At 34.7% G+C, this 17,230-nt stretch overlaps 1 protein-coding gene across 4 annotated transcripts in view; it reads left to right on the top strand.

Moving 5' to 3' along the window:
- Nucleotides 1-5,914: 5,914 nt before the first annotated feature.
- The window catches only part of LOC107822861 (uncharacterized), a 30,717-nt gene continuing 19,401 nt past the window's right edge, over nucleotides 5,915-17,230 (top strand). For 2 of the 4 annotated variants that reach the window (XM_016649436.2, XM_075252312.1), the window contains exons 1-10: nucleotides 5,975-6,212; nucleotides 6,303-6,434; nucleotides 8,336-8,473; nucleotides 9,076-9,126; nucleotides 11,084-11,173; nucleotides 11,259-11,405; nucleotides 11,668-11,778; nucleotides 15,206-15,274; nucleotides 16,382-16,550; nucleotides 16,643-17,115. In XM_016649436.2, the coding sequence (XP_016504922.2) occupies nucleotides 6,120-6,212; nucleotides 6,303-6,434; nucleotides 8,336-8,473; nucleotides 9,076-9,126; nucleotides 11,084-11,173; nucleotides 11,259-11,405; nucleotides 11,668-11,778; nucleotides 15,206-15,274; nucleotides 16,382-16,550; nucleotides 16,643-17,115 (1,473 nt within the window). In that variant the 5' untranslated portion in view covers nucleotides 5,975-6,119. Of the gene's footprint in view, nucleotides 6,213-6,302; nucleotides 6,435-8,335; nucleotides 8,474-9,075; nucleotides 9,127-11,083; nucleotides 11,174-11,258; nucleotides 11,406-11,667; nucleotides 11,779-15,205; nucleotides 15,275-16,381; nucleotides 16,551-16,642; nucleotides 17,116-17,230 lie in introns of all 4 variants that reach the window. The other 2 variants (XM_075252314.1, XM_075252313.1) reach the window with 2 other exon arrangements.

The following is a 17,230-nucleotide window of genomic DNA, read 5'->3' as shown; positions in this document are numbered from 1 at the left end:
ACTCTCAATACATCACATCACAAAATCATGTGCCTGACACAGTCCACGTGTCTAAAACGACACACCAATCTGAGTTCATATGCTCATAGGACCCAAAGTAACATGGGTAATCACCAGAGTCCGGATGGACAGATCCATATCCAAGCGTTAATCAAATCATAGTCAAAGATCAATAATCAATACCCCATCACAGTGTCCCTAGTGCTAAAATCCTCAGCTTTCCTCAATGTCTAACTCTTCAAACTCATGCATATGCGTATAAAATAATATAAGTAAGTTTCACCAGTGCATAAAAATAAAATATGGATGAATATTCACATGGATAAGAGATGGCTATGAATAATCATATCATTCAACATATCATAACAGTTCAATATACTTATTTAATATACATAAGTCAAATCATGATATCTAACATGAGTAAAGGAAGCCAAGTAGCCACTAAATCATAAATCAAATAAAGCAAGTGTATGACTACGGTTAATTAGAAAGCTCAAGATGGCGAAAGAATTCCTTAATGCCCAAATTAATAAGTCATAACCCTAAGCATGGTATCTCATAACTAAGATTCACCACATAGTCATAGAATCAACGAAATATGAATAAAATAATTCACACAATCCAAACAAAGCATACTATAAGCCTAATTCTACCGAACATGGTCATAACCTAGCTAATGCATATACGCTCATTACCTCGCATATACATGGCTCCCAAATCAAGCAACAAAATAGCAAACATATCACATAAGAGAAAAATTTCATCGTATAAGGGTAGACAAAGACTCACCTCTTCCTGGGAATACCTTCAAACTTCAAAAATCACTTTTCCTTTCAAATCCACCATTCAACAAATCGAATATAGTCAAATAGTACTCAATAATATCAAATAAGGTTGTGGAAATCAACCCAAACAATAAAGCTTTAAGCTTTAATCAAATCTCAAAAGTCAACAAAAGTTAACCCGGGCCCACATTGCCAAAACCCGAGTCTAGGGGTAAATCCTCTTGACCCATAACCCAACGAGTCCAAATATATAATTAAATTCTAAATCCGAGTTCAAATCGATACTCAAAACCTCGAAATACACTCTCTTAATGTAGATAAAAACCTCAAAAATCACTTTAAATTTTCATATTTTAGGTGTAAAAATCCATAGAAAATCAAGATATATGATAAAAACAAAATAAAAATTACTTACCCTCAATGTTGCAGTAAATATCTCCTAAAAAACCGCATCTCCCCAATCTCCAAAACTTAAAAATAGTGAAAATAAGCTAAAACTCGACTTATAGCATCCTATCAGGAATTCTTACATCTGCGGACACTTGGTTGCAGGTGCGAGCCCCGCATCTGTGCTCCAAGCGAGCCCCTAGTTTCCAGACTCGCCTTCGCATATGCAACCAAAGTTCTGCAAAAGCGGACATGCAAGTGCGAGCAACCTGTTGCAGGTGCAACCTCCACCAGGCCAGACCTCCCTTCGCAGGCACGCACCATAGGTGCGCCCTTCGCACCTGCAAACCATCCATCGCAGATATGATGCATCAGACACCAGAAATTCCAAACAAACCCAAAGTGATTCGAAATCACCCGGAAACTCACCCGAGCTCTCGAGATCCCTTCTTATTATCATAACAAGTCCATAACACACTACCTAGAACTATTCAAGGTCTCAAAACATATACGGAAACATCGTATCTAAGAATCAAAAATCAAACCACATATTGATCTTATCTTAAGTTCATGAACTTCTAAACTTCCGACCAAGCATTCGATTCATACCTAGACACCTCAGATCTCAACCAAACTTACGCACAAGTTCTATTCAACTAAATTAATTTATCTATAGTGCTAGAATAATAATTGAATTCCGATAATACCAAAGTCATCTATTGGTCAAACTTAAGAACTCTCCAATTCTTCAAATTGCTAACTTTCGATAAATAGAGACAATCTTCTAGGAACATCCAAAACCAAATACGAACATACATCCAAGTCCAGAATCACTATGCGAACCTAGTGGAACCATCAAAACCCAATTCTGAGGCCATTTACCCAAAAGTCAACCCTTGGTCATCTCTTTCAACTTAAGGCTTTCAAATGGAACTAATTGTTCCAATTCACTCCAACCATTTCCAGAACCAAACCAACCATCTCCGAATTCACAAAACACCAAAAGAAGCTACATGAAACATCAAATAGAGGAACGAGGTTCTAATACTCAAAATGATCGGTCGAGTCGTTACATCAATCAATGGAAAAATTTGTCCAAAAGCACTGGTTGGGCACGCCAGAAGCAAGGGATTTATGAAGGGAACTGATTTGGTTTCTTTTTATTTTTGGCAAAATATACTTATTTATATTTTGGGCCAAATTGTATTTTTCAAGACTTTGGGAGTGGGAAGAATATACCTTTTTACTTTACTAGTCTTAAGATACGCGCGTTGCGCGTGTACCCATGTTAATAAAAATAAAATTTTAAAATAATATAAATGGTATATTTAAAATATATTTGCGGTAAATAAAAATTAGCAAAAATATGCTTTCCAAAGATAATTCTTTCAACCCATACTAATTAACTTTTTCAAAAGCCAAAATTCTCATCATCTTGTGATAAATACGTTTTCTTAGCTTTTTGTAATGATGTTAAATTCTAGGACATATTACGCATGTTGATGTTATAATTATATTATTTTTTTATTAGGCGAATATTTATTTGATATTTTGTATTCTTCCTAACGTCTATATTTGCTGATAAAGTAATTTTGAATAACTGAAAGAATTAAAATTGCTAGTCTTTGTCCATATGAAAATAAAAAGATGAAGAAAGAGAGAAGAATAGTCAAAAAATATTTTTTTATGCCCAATACCTTGCTTTAAATTGATCTAGTATTTGGAGCCAAATTTCACATATTTTTTTTGTAATAAAGCACAAAAAGAAAAAAAGAAACTAATAATTTTTCAATATTGATCTACACCAAACAATGTTAATGGAAAACCTCGAGAAGACATAATAAGTCGCCGACCTCGAGAAATTTTTCAATGTTTATTAGGATTTATAAAAGTAAAATCATACTTGATTTAAAATTTTTAAAATTAGGTATTCGTACATTTTTCAAATAAGAAAATTTAGAATCTTAATTTTAGAAAAATAATTAAATTATTATTCTTAAATATTAAAAAAATAATAAATAACTATTTTGTCTAGTGAGTAGTGTCCATAATCAAAGATTTAGAACTCTAATATATGTTGCACATGTATGTGTCTGTATATTTTAGAAGGATTTAGAACAAATATTAACAATACAAAAATTTCTTTATAATTAGTACAATACATTAATCGTTGGCAGAAGGTTACTCTTCTTAGACTATCAACTACATTTACTTTATAAATTAATATACTTAATTTTTAAATACCCAATAGAATAACAATGTTTATATTTAGCTTAGAAAAGAATATCAACTAATTAATACAGCTTAAACCTAAAAGGAATACAAAGTGGCATAATTCGAAATATTAGAAAATTAATTTAATGACTATTTCTAAATATTTGAAATATAATTAAATGATTATTTTTAAGTATTAGAAAAATAATAAAGGACTATTTCTAAGTATTAGACAATTAATTGAATTACTATTTTGTCTAGTACGAATTCTATTTTATAAGGGTAATAAAAGCGAACGACATTTCGTTAAAGGCCTTCGTGCTTTTAATATAGTCTAAATATAGATTTAGACTTTTTACCAGAGCAAGTAGAACTGTTAGAATTGTTGAGGTTTCGAAACCCTAGCAGTTAGCAAATGTATGTGCAACTTAAGTTTTTTCCTAATTTTTAGAAGTTCTAAATCAACTAAAATTTTGGTTTTAAAATCTATCAAAATATATAGAAAGTCCTACATTTTTAAATCGATTAAAATTTTACTTTATATAAATACTTGCCTAGGAAGGTAACAAAACCTTCCTTGTTTATTTTTTCTAATATTAATTTTCAGAATAAAGAAATAAAGAAAAGGAAGTGAAAGGGGGAAAGAAGTACATAAGAAAAGGATTTGCGTTTTTTTACCTCCTTTGGGGTTACGTTTTTAATTCCTTTTTATTTATTGATAGTTAAAATAACTAAAACGAAAAATGATAAAAGATGTTTATAAATGAACTAAACAAATGAGTAAATTAGTATGGGCAACTTAGTTAAACTAACTTTCTTATTTTATAATATATGGGTTAAATGTATTGTTATTAAAAATATTATAATAAAGGAGGTAAATGTATCATCGTAATCATATAGGATATTAGTGTTATAAATTCAAACATGAAAGTCTCTAGAATTATCACTTTTGTTTATTAAATATTTTCTTATTTAAACTATGCAAGAAATCTTAATAATGATGAGTTTAAAATTTATTATTAAAAATAATATAAATTATTTTCTTGTTTGAACAATATCATAAGGAACAAAATACATAATTTGATTATGTAAAGCACAAGTTTCATAAAACTCTTGTGAAATATTATTTAAATCTTCCTTACTATAAGTATCAAAAAACCAAGTTTTAAACTGGTTCCATTTATCAGTAAAAAATTCTTTTTGAATATAACCTCTAGCTTGTGACATAATATAAATTATTTTCTTGTTTGAACAATATCATATATAACTAAAGTTCCTTCCATGTTATCTTTGTAAACTATATATATGAACTTTAATATATTTTTATTTTATATTTGAATTACCTTCCTACTCAAATAATATTTTTCATTCATTAGTATTTGTATAATATTCGAAATAACACTCAAAATTAGATCAAATAACTAAAAGAATATATAAGGATATAAAAATGAGAGGGAGAGGGAGAGGGAGAGAGAAAGAAAATATGATGGCAAGAGTCAATAATGATTATGCAAACACAAGGATCCAAGGGTGAATTATCAAATCGATTCTTCTACCTACATGCTAGAGGAATAGAATATTTAGTAGATAAAATTATATTACAGTTAAATATTTAAATTTAGTTATGAACATCATTAATAATTTAAATCAACAGGGAAATAAATTATTTCCTTTAATGTTGACAATAAATTATTAAATCTTTGAATTAATTAGTTAGCTAAAAACTCTAATTCAAATCTTTCCTAATTATGAATGCCCTTTGTAAAATATCGTTCGCCTTTTTTATCCTTTAAAAGTGGAGTTCACACTAGACAAAGTAGTCATTTAATAATTATTTCCTAATAATTATGACATTGAAAATAACTAAAAATATAATTACTAAATCTTTCCTTAGTAGATAGAAAGTCTAAAATTTTGGGCTTTAGAATCAATTAAGATTTTACTTTATAAAAATTCTTTTCTTATACCAAACTATATGTACGACTAATCCTCCTTTAAAGTCAATTAAAATGCTTATTCAAAAGAAATTTCGACATAACAATTTTAAAGGAAACTATATCATATTTGTTGTTAATTTGTATTTTAGTTACAATTAATGATTTTATTATTAATTTAAGAGCAAACTTTTTGGGAAAAAGCCTGTAAAAATATATTTTAAAAAGGACAATAACAATCATTACATGAAAAACTATATGAAGTTATTCTTAAAATGTCACCCGTGACATGAATTTTCTTTTAAAATTTTATCTCTGAACTCCAAAATAAATTTAACATATGAATAATAAATATGACATTGCGATGTAGAAAAAAATTAAACTAAACGTCACAACCGCAAAATAAAAATTACGGGTAAAGATCAACATTCATCATTTTCTGAACATATATTTTTTATTTATAACTCAAGCACATTTTTATTTAAGTGATTTTTGAAAATTATATATATATATATATATATATATATATATATATAGATTAATCATAATTCTCATAATATTAAAAATGAGTTACTTTGCAAAGAATTATATCGCGGGGGGGGGGGGGGGGGGTGGGGGGGCGAGGGGTAGGATTTATGGACCCCTCCCACCAAATCTAAACCATGGTCGACCTGTAAAAGCCCTAAAACAAAAAACGAGACAGAAGTCAGAACTAATCCAATTACTCATCTCTAGTGTGTGATAAAACGAAAACCCCAGTAGGGTTTTGTTTGATCCGTTCTCTTCAATCATCGTTGCAATGGGAGCGAGTCGAAAGCTACAGGGTGAAATCGATCGAGTTCTGAAGAAAGTTCAAGAAGGTGTTGATGTCTTCGATAGCATATGGAACAAGGTACCAATTCTTTTTTTTGTTTGCCGTTTCTACTACTTCAGTAGCCCACATTTGCAGAAAGATTTCTTTAATTGAGTGTTCTTTCTTCAGGTTTACGACACGGATAATGCGAACCAGAAAGAAAAATTTGAAGCGGATTTGAAAAAGGAGATCAAAAAGCTTCAGAGATATAGAGACCAAATCAAAACATGGATTCAATCAAGTGAAATCAAAGATAAAAAGGTACCAATTCAGGCTGTTTTGTTTCTGGTTTGCATACTATTCAGTTCAGTCTTGGTAGTTAGATGCATTTACTCGTCAATCACTAATACTAGCTGTGCTTATTGGTTAATAGGACTTGCTATATCAATAGAATTGAAAGTTAGTGATTAGTGTTCTCTCAATTTCATAATGCATGCTGCTCTGGGGAAACATAGTATTTCGGCTGGAAATGTTTGATTTCTTGTCACTTATTAAAGAACAAAATTCTGCATGTTTGGTGTCAAATTTAACCCGACATTGATAAAAGTATTTGGCAGCCACTCAAGATCTGTAAGTGCCTTGTCTAAAAGAATGCTGAATATCGCGAACTCCTCAATTTTAGTTGATTGACATCAAAATAATAGGATGATTCAGACCTGATTATTATTCTAAGGAAAAAGAATTGCATGAACTATAAATGAAGAAATGTATAGAAATCTCCGGATAAGATTACAAAATTCTAGGAGAACCTAGTTAAAGCTATTTGTCCGGCGAGTATAAGCTGCTTCAGAAACCTAGAATATTGTGATCATTCACTTTTGCTGTTCTTGATCTTAACTAAAAGAATAAGTTTTAACTGTACAAGAAACTGCGCATGGATGTTGTGTATGGGAAAGTTTGGACCATAACTACTTCTTTGTGTAGTGTCAACTATTTTAGACAGAATGACGATTCCGAACCTTCTTTCTCAGCTCTGAACTTTGAGTGATTTTTGTTCTTTCTTTAATGTCTAAGTTTAGCTTATCTTTAGACATGTTTTTACTCGAATATTTCAAGGGCTGCATTACAGAGTTAGCCTAGTTTCTACCTTGGCATGGGAACTCCTAAACATGCCCACTACTCTTTCCTACCAGCTGGAAACACTTCCCATTTACTTGAGGCCCCTGTTGGACTTGAGGTTTCAATTCTGTTTTAACATACTTGAGCAAGATCTGAGTTCCTTATGTTGGTGACAAAGATGGTTCTAGAGAGTGTATGTCCCATGTGTGTTGTTGATTGTTTCGCAGACGTTTGTTTACTCAAATTTGCTATTATTTTAAGACTTTGCACGGAGAAAATAAATCTACCTATTATGCTGCTGCTTTAGAAGGAGAGGGAAAGTGGTCTTGTTGGTAGGAAAGAAGTGGCAAGGGGTGCTAATGCACTCTCTGTACGAGTGACACATGCACCTTTACAATATGACTGCCAATCTTTATTGTAAAAGTAATAGGTATTCATTTTGTTTTCTTTTGGAAGGTAATGCACTCCATCTCATTGAATATGAAGTGGTAGGGAGATTGATGGAGAAAGGAAAAGGACAAGAAGAGCAAATTCTTCTACTGAAGGGAACTAGAGATAGACTTGGGATAAGGCAAGAAAGTGAAAATGCTCTGTTCTAGGCAATCAAATTGAGACTGTTACTGGTTTGGTGGACATGTTGGTATAACTAGTTTGTTGATGATTCTTAGAGAAGTTTTAGCTGGGTGCTTATTTTTCAATTTGTACTTCTTCTCCATATTAAGTGCCTTATTTGGTTGAGCATGGTTCTTAAGGTTAGAGTTAAAGTTATATTTGTATAAATACGATGGAGATGGATTCATAATTGTGAATGAAGTTTTAACTAATTGATGAGATGACCTTCTACCGCTACACTCTTCTACAGTATATAGTTATGCACTTCTCTTTCTTTTTGTAGATTAATAATGACTTATAGGTACTAGTTTAAAAAACTGATGGCTTCTTGCCATACAATTGCTTAGTTCTGACCATTGAGTTGGTGGCGGCCTTTTTGCATCAGTGCATCCATTTACCTTCTGTGTGATCATAGATTCTACTTTTTGTTATGTCTTCAACAAAACCATGCAATTTTGTTTTACTAGTTTTATTTTTGCTTATTGACATAGGTAAGTGCCTCGTATGAGCAAGCATTAATGGATGCTCGCAAGCTTATTGAGCGTGAAATGGAGCGATTCAAAATATGTGAGAAAGAAACTAAGACCAAAGCATTTTCAAAAGAAGGTTTGGGTCAACAACCTAAGACGGTAAGCGTTGCTCTACAACTTTGAGGCCACCATTTGCTAGCTCTGTATGTTTTATTTTCTGTCGTGTTTTTTGGTTTCCATGTAGAAGTTTATAGGTCCCATCTGAAAGAAATCCTTAGAAAGTGACTATACTATTTTGTGTATTTTCCATGTAGCAAACATACACCTTTAAAAGCCCAATACTTACTATCTTAGAAAAAGATTGATGAAAATGATCTTTTCTTAGAGAAAGGAAAGCATTAGATAGGAATATGAATACAAATACATGCACCTAGCATAGGTGCTTTGCAGTACTAGGCTTGTACTATTCTCGACAACCGATAATCAACTTTTCCATCTCCCATCCATAGACCCTTAGTTGAGTGCTGGCTGTACATTAAAGAAGTAGTGATGTCTTTTATCACAATGGAGGCTTAGTGAATGCAAGGTCAAACTGATGCTTCTTTTGCCAATTTTAGTTTTAGCTTTTGGTTTTCCATTATATTTTAGTCCATATTATGTGGGTTCAAAGTCAGCTTTGCATTTTATGTCATAGTACCATTTTGGTTGTAATTGTATTGGTTGTGATTTTGTGTTTCATTTTGTTCTTCCAAATGTATCAGGATCCAAGGGAGAAGGCAAAATCAGAGACAAGAGATTGGTTGAATAATGTGGTATGAACTTGAGAATCTATCTCCTTTACCTATTCAAATGAATTACTATTTTCAGAGGTTTTATTGCTTCAAAAATTTCACTTCTCTTTCCATGTGTTTATCTTCCAAGGGTAGAATGGCTTCTCTTTCCATCTGTTTATCTTCCATTTTTCCAAGGGTAAAAACTTAACATTTAATTTTCAAGGAAGAAAATTTTATTCAAAGAATTGCACCCGTAGAGTGCTATGAATGAGTAGTACAACCCCCAACGATTTGCATCTTAATGCACTAGCTACATGTTAAAAAAACTGAGGAGATTAACCATCCTATCTCCTTGTACATTTTCATTATTATACGGAAAGGCTATCTGTCTAAGAGAGCTAAATATCTATGCTTTGAGGTACAAATATTATCCTTTTTGTCCTCGGAGTATCTCTGAAGTGCAAGTTCAGTGGTGCGGATCAGGAAGTGGACGAGGATGTGAGGTTGGATTCACAAGTCATTCCTAGGAAAGATAGTTTTAAGTACCTTGGGTCAATTATTTAGGGGAATGGAGAGATTGACGAGGAGGTCACGCATCGTACGGAGTGGATGAAATGGAGGCTCGCTTCTGATGTTTTCATTATTATACAGAAATGCTATCTGGCTAAGAGAGCTAATCATCTATGCTTTAAGGTACAAATATTATCCTTTTTGTCTTCAGAGTATCTCTGAAGTGCAAGTTCAGTGGTGCGGATCAGGAAGTGGACGGGGATGCGAGGTTGGATTCACAAGTCATTCCTAGCAGAGATAGTTTCAAGTAACTTGGGTCAATTATTCAAGGGAATGAAGAGATTGACGAGGAGGTCACACATCGTATCGGGGCGAGGTGGATGAAATGGAGGCTCGCTTCCGGTGTTTTGTGTATAAGAATGTACCACCAAAACTTAAAGGTAAGTTCTACAGAGTAGTGGTCCGACCGACTATGTTGTATGGGGCTGAGTGATGGCCAGTCAAGAAGTCCCATGTCCAGAAGATGAAAGTGACAGAAATGAGGATGTTGAGATGGATGTGCGGGCACACTAGGATGGATAAGATTAGGAATGAAGTTATTCAGGATAAGGTGGGAGTGGATCCGATGGAGGACAAGATGCGGGAAGCGAAACTTAGATGGTTCGGTCATGTGAAGAGGAGAGACACCGATGCCTCAGTTAGGAGGTGTGAGAGGTTGGTCGTGGAGGGCCTAAGGAGAGATAAGGGTAGACTCAAAAAGTATTAGGGAGAGGTGATTAGGCAAGACATGGCCATGCTCCAGCTCACCGAGGACATGACCCGTGTCAGGAAGGTGTGGGGGTCGAGAATTAGGGTAGAAGGTTAGGTAGCCGAGCGTCTTCTTTGTACCAGTAGTTCTAGCGTACTATTTAGTGCTAGTCTTGTATTTCTTATTCTCAGATTCCTGTTACTAATTACTACCTGTTGATTCTTGCGCTTTGGTTTTCTGATTGCCCTGCTGGTTTTGCTGCTTATTGTTATTTCATGCTTTTACCTTTCTTGAGCCTTTTATCCGTTTTACTTTTGTATTTTTTCTGAGCCGAGGGTCGAAACAACCTCTCTATTTTTTGCGTACACATTACCTTCCCTAGACCCCACATGTGGGATTTCACCGGGTTTGTTGTTGTATATGTATCCCAACAATGAATGTCTCTGTTTCTCTATTTCCTTTGTTGTCTATACTTGTATTTGCACTTTCACCGGAGGAATATCTAACCAAATCATTACCGCCCACCTTACATTTCTGAGAACACTGTTTTTCCCACTTCAATCCTAAGAAAACAGAAAATAGTAGGCACCCACAAATATCAGATGGGCATATTCCCACTCTTACCTTTATACTTGTGCAATGCCGAAAAGGGGAAATACTATTTGTGACAAAAAGTGTTAGCACTTATGATAGTTTTATCTTGGTGTTCCATTAACTTTAGTAATTGTTTTGGGGCAGGTTGGGGAGCTCGAAAATCAAATCGACACTTTCGAGGCTGAATTGGAAGGACTCTCAGTTAAAAAAGGGAAGCAAAGGCCCCCAAGATTGGTAAGAGGATGTTATTAAATCTATGTATATTGTGCATTTGGCTTACCATAATTGATTAAGGACTCATTTTTTATGTTTTCTTCAGGTACATTTGGAAACATCCATTGTTCGGCACAAGGCTCACATAATGAAATTAGAGTTGATATTAAGACTACTGGATAATGATGAATTGAGTCCTGAACAAGTCAATGATGTCAAGGATTTCCTTGACGATTATGTGGAACGTAATCAGGTTTACTGCTCTATACAGTTTATTCCTTGTGTGCCTAGCGTGGGTTATTTTGAAGAAATCACCATATTTATCACTCTAACCTGTTAATTTTCTGTACATTAAAATGGAATTCTGTAGCGTTGCTAGGTTGCTTGTTTTTCTGTCTCTTCACTTGTTTTTCTGTGTATTCACTTCTGAAAGTGTTCTTAGGATTGCTCTTGAAGAAATGGCCTCTTTCTGGCATGTAATATTAGAATTTTTTATGGATTGCATAATTTTTCAGGAGGACTTTGATGAATTCAGTGATGTTGATGAGCTTTATAGCACTTTACCGCTAGATAAGGTGGAGTCTCTTGAAGATCTGGTTACTGTCGGTCCACCTGGTCTTGTTAAGGTAATTTACATCCAAATCGTCTTTTCTTTTTCTAATTTCTTTTGCTGACTAAGTTATTTATTTCTTGTTCATCTTTTAATTGAGTGATATATTTATTTCTCTTTCCTATACCATAATAATACGAAAGTTTCCCCCTTTTCCGTTTTTACTAAAATTAAGAGGAATTTGTGGTCATTTTCTAAATTCTAATGTATTGGGGTAGGACTATTTGGTCCTTAATATATACCACCCCTGCACACAGATTTGTTCTCAATGTTTTGGCCAAAACCTAAAACTAACGACAAATAGAAAAGACATGTTACCGATTACGGTGAAAGAAGAAAACAAATGTAGAAACGCTCCAATTAGCCTGATAGGGAAAAGTGAAAAACAAAGAACCCTATATCATCTTCTAGATTTTTTGCTCCAAAATCAGTCCAAAGTCAAGGGATTTTCCATTGTTGTCGCTTAGTTACCAACAATATTGATAAGCTTACTGCTCTGGTGGGTTTTCTTGATTTGCTGGATTTTGGGTTTCAAAGATTGGGTTTTACTTCTAGGATGAGCATGGACTTTTCAGCCTGTTAAATTCTAGGAGACATGGAATGCTAGTTGATAGGTATAAGAAGCAGATATGATGTGTGATTGAGTGTTGTAGTCACTCTAGCATAAGGAAAAGACTAAGGAATGATTACAAAGAATATTGAAGTTAGACGGGTCTAACAATATGGGATCATGTGAAATATAACTAATACAACATTTTCTTTAAGACATAAATTGCACATCTGGTCTTGGGGATAAAACCCAGTATTACTAACACGACATTTGGTGGCTGGTATTACACTGGGCATTACTAATATTGTCATAGCTAATGTGGGGATCTATGTGTTATGTTATGCGGATGTGATATGGAATAAGAATATATAGAGCAAGAATACTTGCATGAGTCTAATGCATAACTATCTTTATATTGTTATCTTTACACTCTACAGTTAAGAATTTTTATATTATTATTTATCACCTGACAGTGCTTACATTATAATTCTTGTATAACTAGCCTGTGAATTAAACCAATTTAACTCTATTGCTAGAAGAACAGTAACATTTTCATGGTTCTAACAATACTGTATTGTTTGAAAAAAAGTAATACTCTCATGGTCCTAACTGTAACTATGTTGCCAAAAAGTGCAATGTTTTCACCATATCATTGATAAGGTTAGTGTTTTACGTGTTATATTTAGTTTAACATAATGCTGACCAATAATGCCTGTGGGAGTAAACTGATGGAGCAAGAAATTTTACTTAGTCAATTAAGAAGTTGATATGACTCCCAAAAGGTGGGGAAGGCTGGGAGTAAAAGATCTCTGCATCTGCAACAAGGCCTTGCCTAGAATTTGGCTATGGAGATCTCAAAACAGAGGAGCATGCATTAGGGAGAGAGGTGATAGCAGATAAATATGACATCATTTGGGGGGGGGGGATAACCAAGAACATCACTACTTCCTCTGGGTGCGGCTTTTGGAGGAATATTGTGAAAGGATGGGAAGAGTTTTGTGGGTGCATTTACCCATAAAGAAAAAGGATTTCGTGGGTGTATCTCATTCAAGATGGCGGGCGGATGTAGGGTTAGTTTTTTGTTGGACAGGTGGAGTAGGGACATGTTGAAGATTACTTTCCCGAATATATATATTATTTCGTGCCAAAAAGTAGATGATGGTCCAATAGTTTAGGAGGTTACATGAGCAGAGTATTATTTGGGATCTCAAATTTTTTAGGAACTTTCAGGACTCAGAGCTAGTGGGATTTCAAAGTCTACTTAAAATGCTACAAGCAAACCTTACTCGTTGAGAGCGAGGATTCTTGGGATGGCAGTTAGGAACCAGTGGACGATTTTCGGTGAAGAGTTATTACTGCAGGTTGCTAGTTAGAGAGAAGTTGGATTTCCCTCATATATCCTTTTGGATACCTAATGCGCGAAGAAAGGTGTATTTTCTTGCTTGGTTGGCTGCTAGAGAAGCAATTCTTACGGCCGAAGACTTGAAGAAAAGGAGGATTACATATGTTAGTTGGTGCTTCATGTGTAAACACTCGAGGGAGGGAGTGGATTATCTCTTATTACATATTAGGTAGCGCCACGTTTGTGGTGGGAGCTTTTTAGATGGTTCCATATGCAATGAACTATGTTTGGGTAATATGAACGATGCTTTATTATGATAGTTCTTCAGAAGACGGAAGCGAAGACGCCTGTCATAGGATGTTGCTCCATTAGCACTTATGTGGATAGTATGGAGGGAAAAGAAGTATGAGATCTTTTGAAGGGAAAGGGCATGGCTTTGTACTTCTGAGGAATATCCCCTTGTTTTAATGCATTTTTATGTTTTTCGTAGAGAATCATATCTTTTACTTTTTGGTATACCTCTATCTTTGGGTTTCGGATTATGGGCCACTTTTACCAATACCTCATCAGCGGACGAGCTGTTATTATCATTTTATTTCTTAGTAGATTTGAATTATGAAGTAAGACCATTTGATCTCTGTCACGTGTCAGTCAGCTCGGGAAGTGAAGAAGAACGAGCTGCCCTTCTATCATCTTCAACATCTTCTTTCTCCACCCCCTCGATGACATTAAGATTTCGATGAGTATCCCAATTTCAACATCTTGTACTGGTCATAGCCCAGGTGGGTACTGGGTATTCAATATTTTAGTTCGCCTACTTGAATCAATACTTCTCATAATCTGACGACAATGCCTAGTGGCTCTATCGTTTCGAGAATCAGCCACAGCCATCGTCGCTTTCACCAAATTGTGAGTCCAACCATCTGGATCTTGGTTCAGTTTACTACGAGGATCTTGTATTCAGAGCATCAAAGATCTTTGACTAGGTTTGAGCTATAAATCTTACACTTATCTATTATTATAAAGGGAAGAGATGAGATAGATCTTAATTACATGGATGGGAGTTGTCTTAGAAGAACTAAAAGTTCTTGAAATTAATATAAACTTAACTCCGCTTGACTAAGAGCATAACACAATATAAGAAAAAAATTCTATACAAGCAATACCAACTACTTGAAATGAAGGCTTAGTTGTTGTTATTAGGTCTGGATTTGGAGAAGTGTGAGATTTAGATAACCTTAAGTTTTAGAGAAGCCTTAAGTTCCTTAAAAGACATATTTTACCAGTATTGGAATGAGTTGAGCCCGAATAGAGTGAAATAGATATAGATGATTCACCTAGGCAGCTGCGACTTATTTGGGGCATAATTAATGTTTATTTTAATAGCAGTTCCATTTTCTAGTATCTTTTGGTATTCACGTGCAATACTGTGTGCCTTAACTAATTCAAAATATATATTAAAAAAGTAGAGGAAAGAAATTCCTTGCCCATCTATGTAGGGATGGGACATACAGCCTCTGCAGAAGCTGTAACATTGTTTTGGTTTTCCAGGGTGTCACTGTTGCCAGTGCTGTTTTGAGTGTGAAAAATTCTCTGGCCTCTTCCCCTGCTCAATCATCGGTATGGTTTGCTTTTTTTCCTTATCTCTTTCCTCTTTTGGCATTACGTGGGCTTTTGGATGGAAACATTTGAGCACAGTGTAACCCACAAGATTTGAGCGCAGTTTGTTACACATTTTTCTTTCCCGTTGCTAATAAGGCAGGTAGTGGTTACTTGGAAGGCTAGTAGTATGGCACTATGGTTCTGACTTGTACTATTTGCTTTAAGCTAGATACCGTGATTGTGGTCATGTAGATTAGTTCACTTGGTACTCTTTGTTTTGTTTATTGTATGCCTTATCGAATTGATTTTCTTCTTCTGCATTTATTCCAATTTGTATTTTACTACTTAGAAGTTCTACTGCTTTGATGCTTAAGGCAATGGATGTCCTTTGGAACTTTTCCCAATATAATGGGGATTATGAGCGATTCTTCTATTAATCTTTGAATCTAAGTGGAAATAATCGTATTATGTCTTTCTCTTTTGCCCATTTAATTGGAATCTGATGAATAATATCCTACATCTTACTATTTATGGTCAAAGACACTCAGCCTAACAACAAAATATTTATCCCTTTTGTACTATTGGGTATAGACAAACATTTCACTGAAATACAACATCTTTGTCATTGTTTAATATTATGAGTATATGTTTCCTACTGTTCATGGCTGAAGATACTGAAGCCTAAAGTTATAAGTTCATCTTTTTTCAAAATTGATATGTTTTAAGTATGGGAATATATTAAAATACAAAATTTCCCCTGAAGCAGCCAGAATTGAAGGAGCAGCGTCTACTTCTCAAAGTTTCTGAGGAGGTGTAGCATGTGTATGGTTCTTATGATGCCACTTCCTCAAACTGACCATCCAAAACCCCAAAATACACAAATAATTTCAATCTCTACTGCCTTTCTCCTTTCTCACCATATCTTTTTGATGCAACTGTTGAATTGTTTTTGAAGACACTTTATTCACCTTTCTTCTACATTTCTGATGTTAATACTATGGTATTTATTTTCTTGTTTCATTGGCTAAAAGTAAAGTTTGAGACCCATTCTTTCCAAGTTTATAGGGTTCATTAGCTTACCTAGCATTGCCAATGTAAATAACTAATTGATGGTTTGCTTTCAAGGTGTCTGTAACATCTTCAGCACAGCAAGCTGCTTGTGTTCAGGATCAGGCTGATGAAACACCATCACAGGACAGTAGCTCTGAAGCAGTTGCAAGGACCCCACCTCCTAAAAGTAGTGCAGTTACTGCTTCTGCTCCCACAACACCCGCTGGCAGTCATGCAACACAGGGTATTAAACATGCTTCAACTCGAAAGCTCTCTGATACATCAATTTATTTATTTTTCTTCAGAACTTCTGATGTGGTTTCTTGGAACATGCAGGTACTGTTGCTGCTTTATCTCCAACTAGCACGCCAAATGCGATAAAAGAAGATGACGTGACAAGCTTCCCTGGTCGAAAGTCTTCCCCTGCTCTTAACGAAACTGCTTTAAGGGGTGTCAATAGAGGTTCCCTATCTAACCAACCCGTGGCTAGTATTACACTTGGTTCTGGTGGTGCAGCTACTGGGAATGGAGGTCTAGGAGCTATTCCTTCAGCTTCTGAAGTCACGAAGAGAAATACCTTAGGTTCCGAGGATAGGCTTGGAAGTAGTGCCATGGGTCAGGCTTTGGTATCCCCTCTGGCTAACAGAATGATGATGTCACAAGCAGCTAAGGCTACAGATGGAACTGGTGTTGCTGATGGGGCAAATCCTGGTGATGCTACGGTTATGACTGGTAGGGTTTTCTCTCCTTCTGTTGGTCCTGGTATGCAATGGAGGCCTGGCAGTTCCTTTCAGACTCAAAATGAAGCGGTATGTTTTCCTTTTTATCATTTATGCGAGCTCTCAGTAGCCACTTAATTTTTTACCTGTTTATTCGTTTATCGCATGCTGCAAGTTTAAAAATCAAAGTTACTAGCCCCTCAAA

The sequence above is a fragment of the Nicotiana tabacum genome, chromosome 4 (assembly GCF_000715075.1).
Source record: "Nicotiana tabacum cultivar K326 chromosome 4, ASM71507v2, whole genome shotgun sequence".
Taxonomy (NCBI): Eukaryota; Viridiplantae; Streptophyta; class Magnoliopsida; order Solanales; family Solanaceae; genus Nicotiana; species Nicotiana tabacum.
This window is presented reverse-complemented; position numbering and strand designations above follow the sequence as displayed.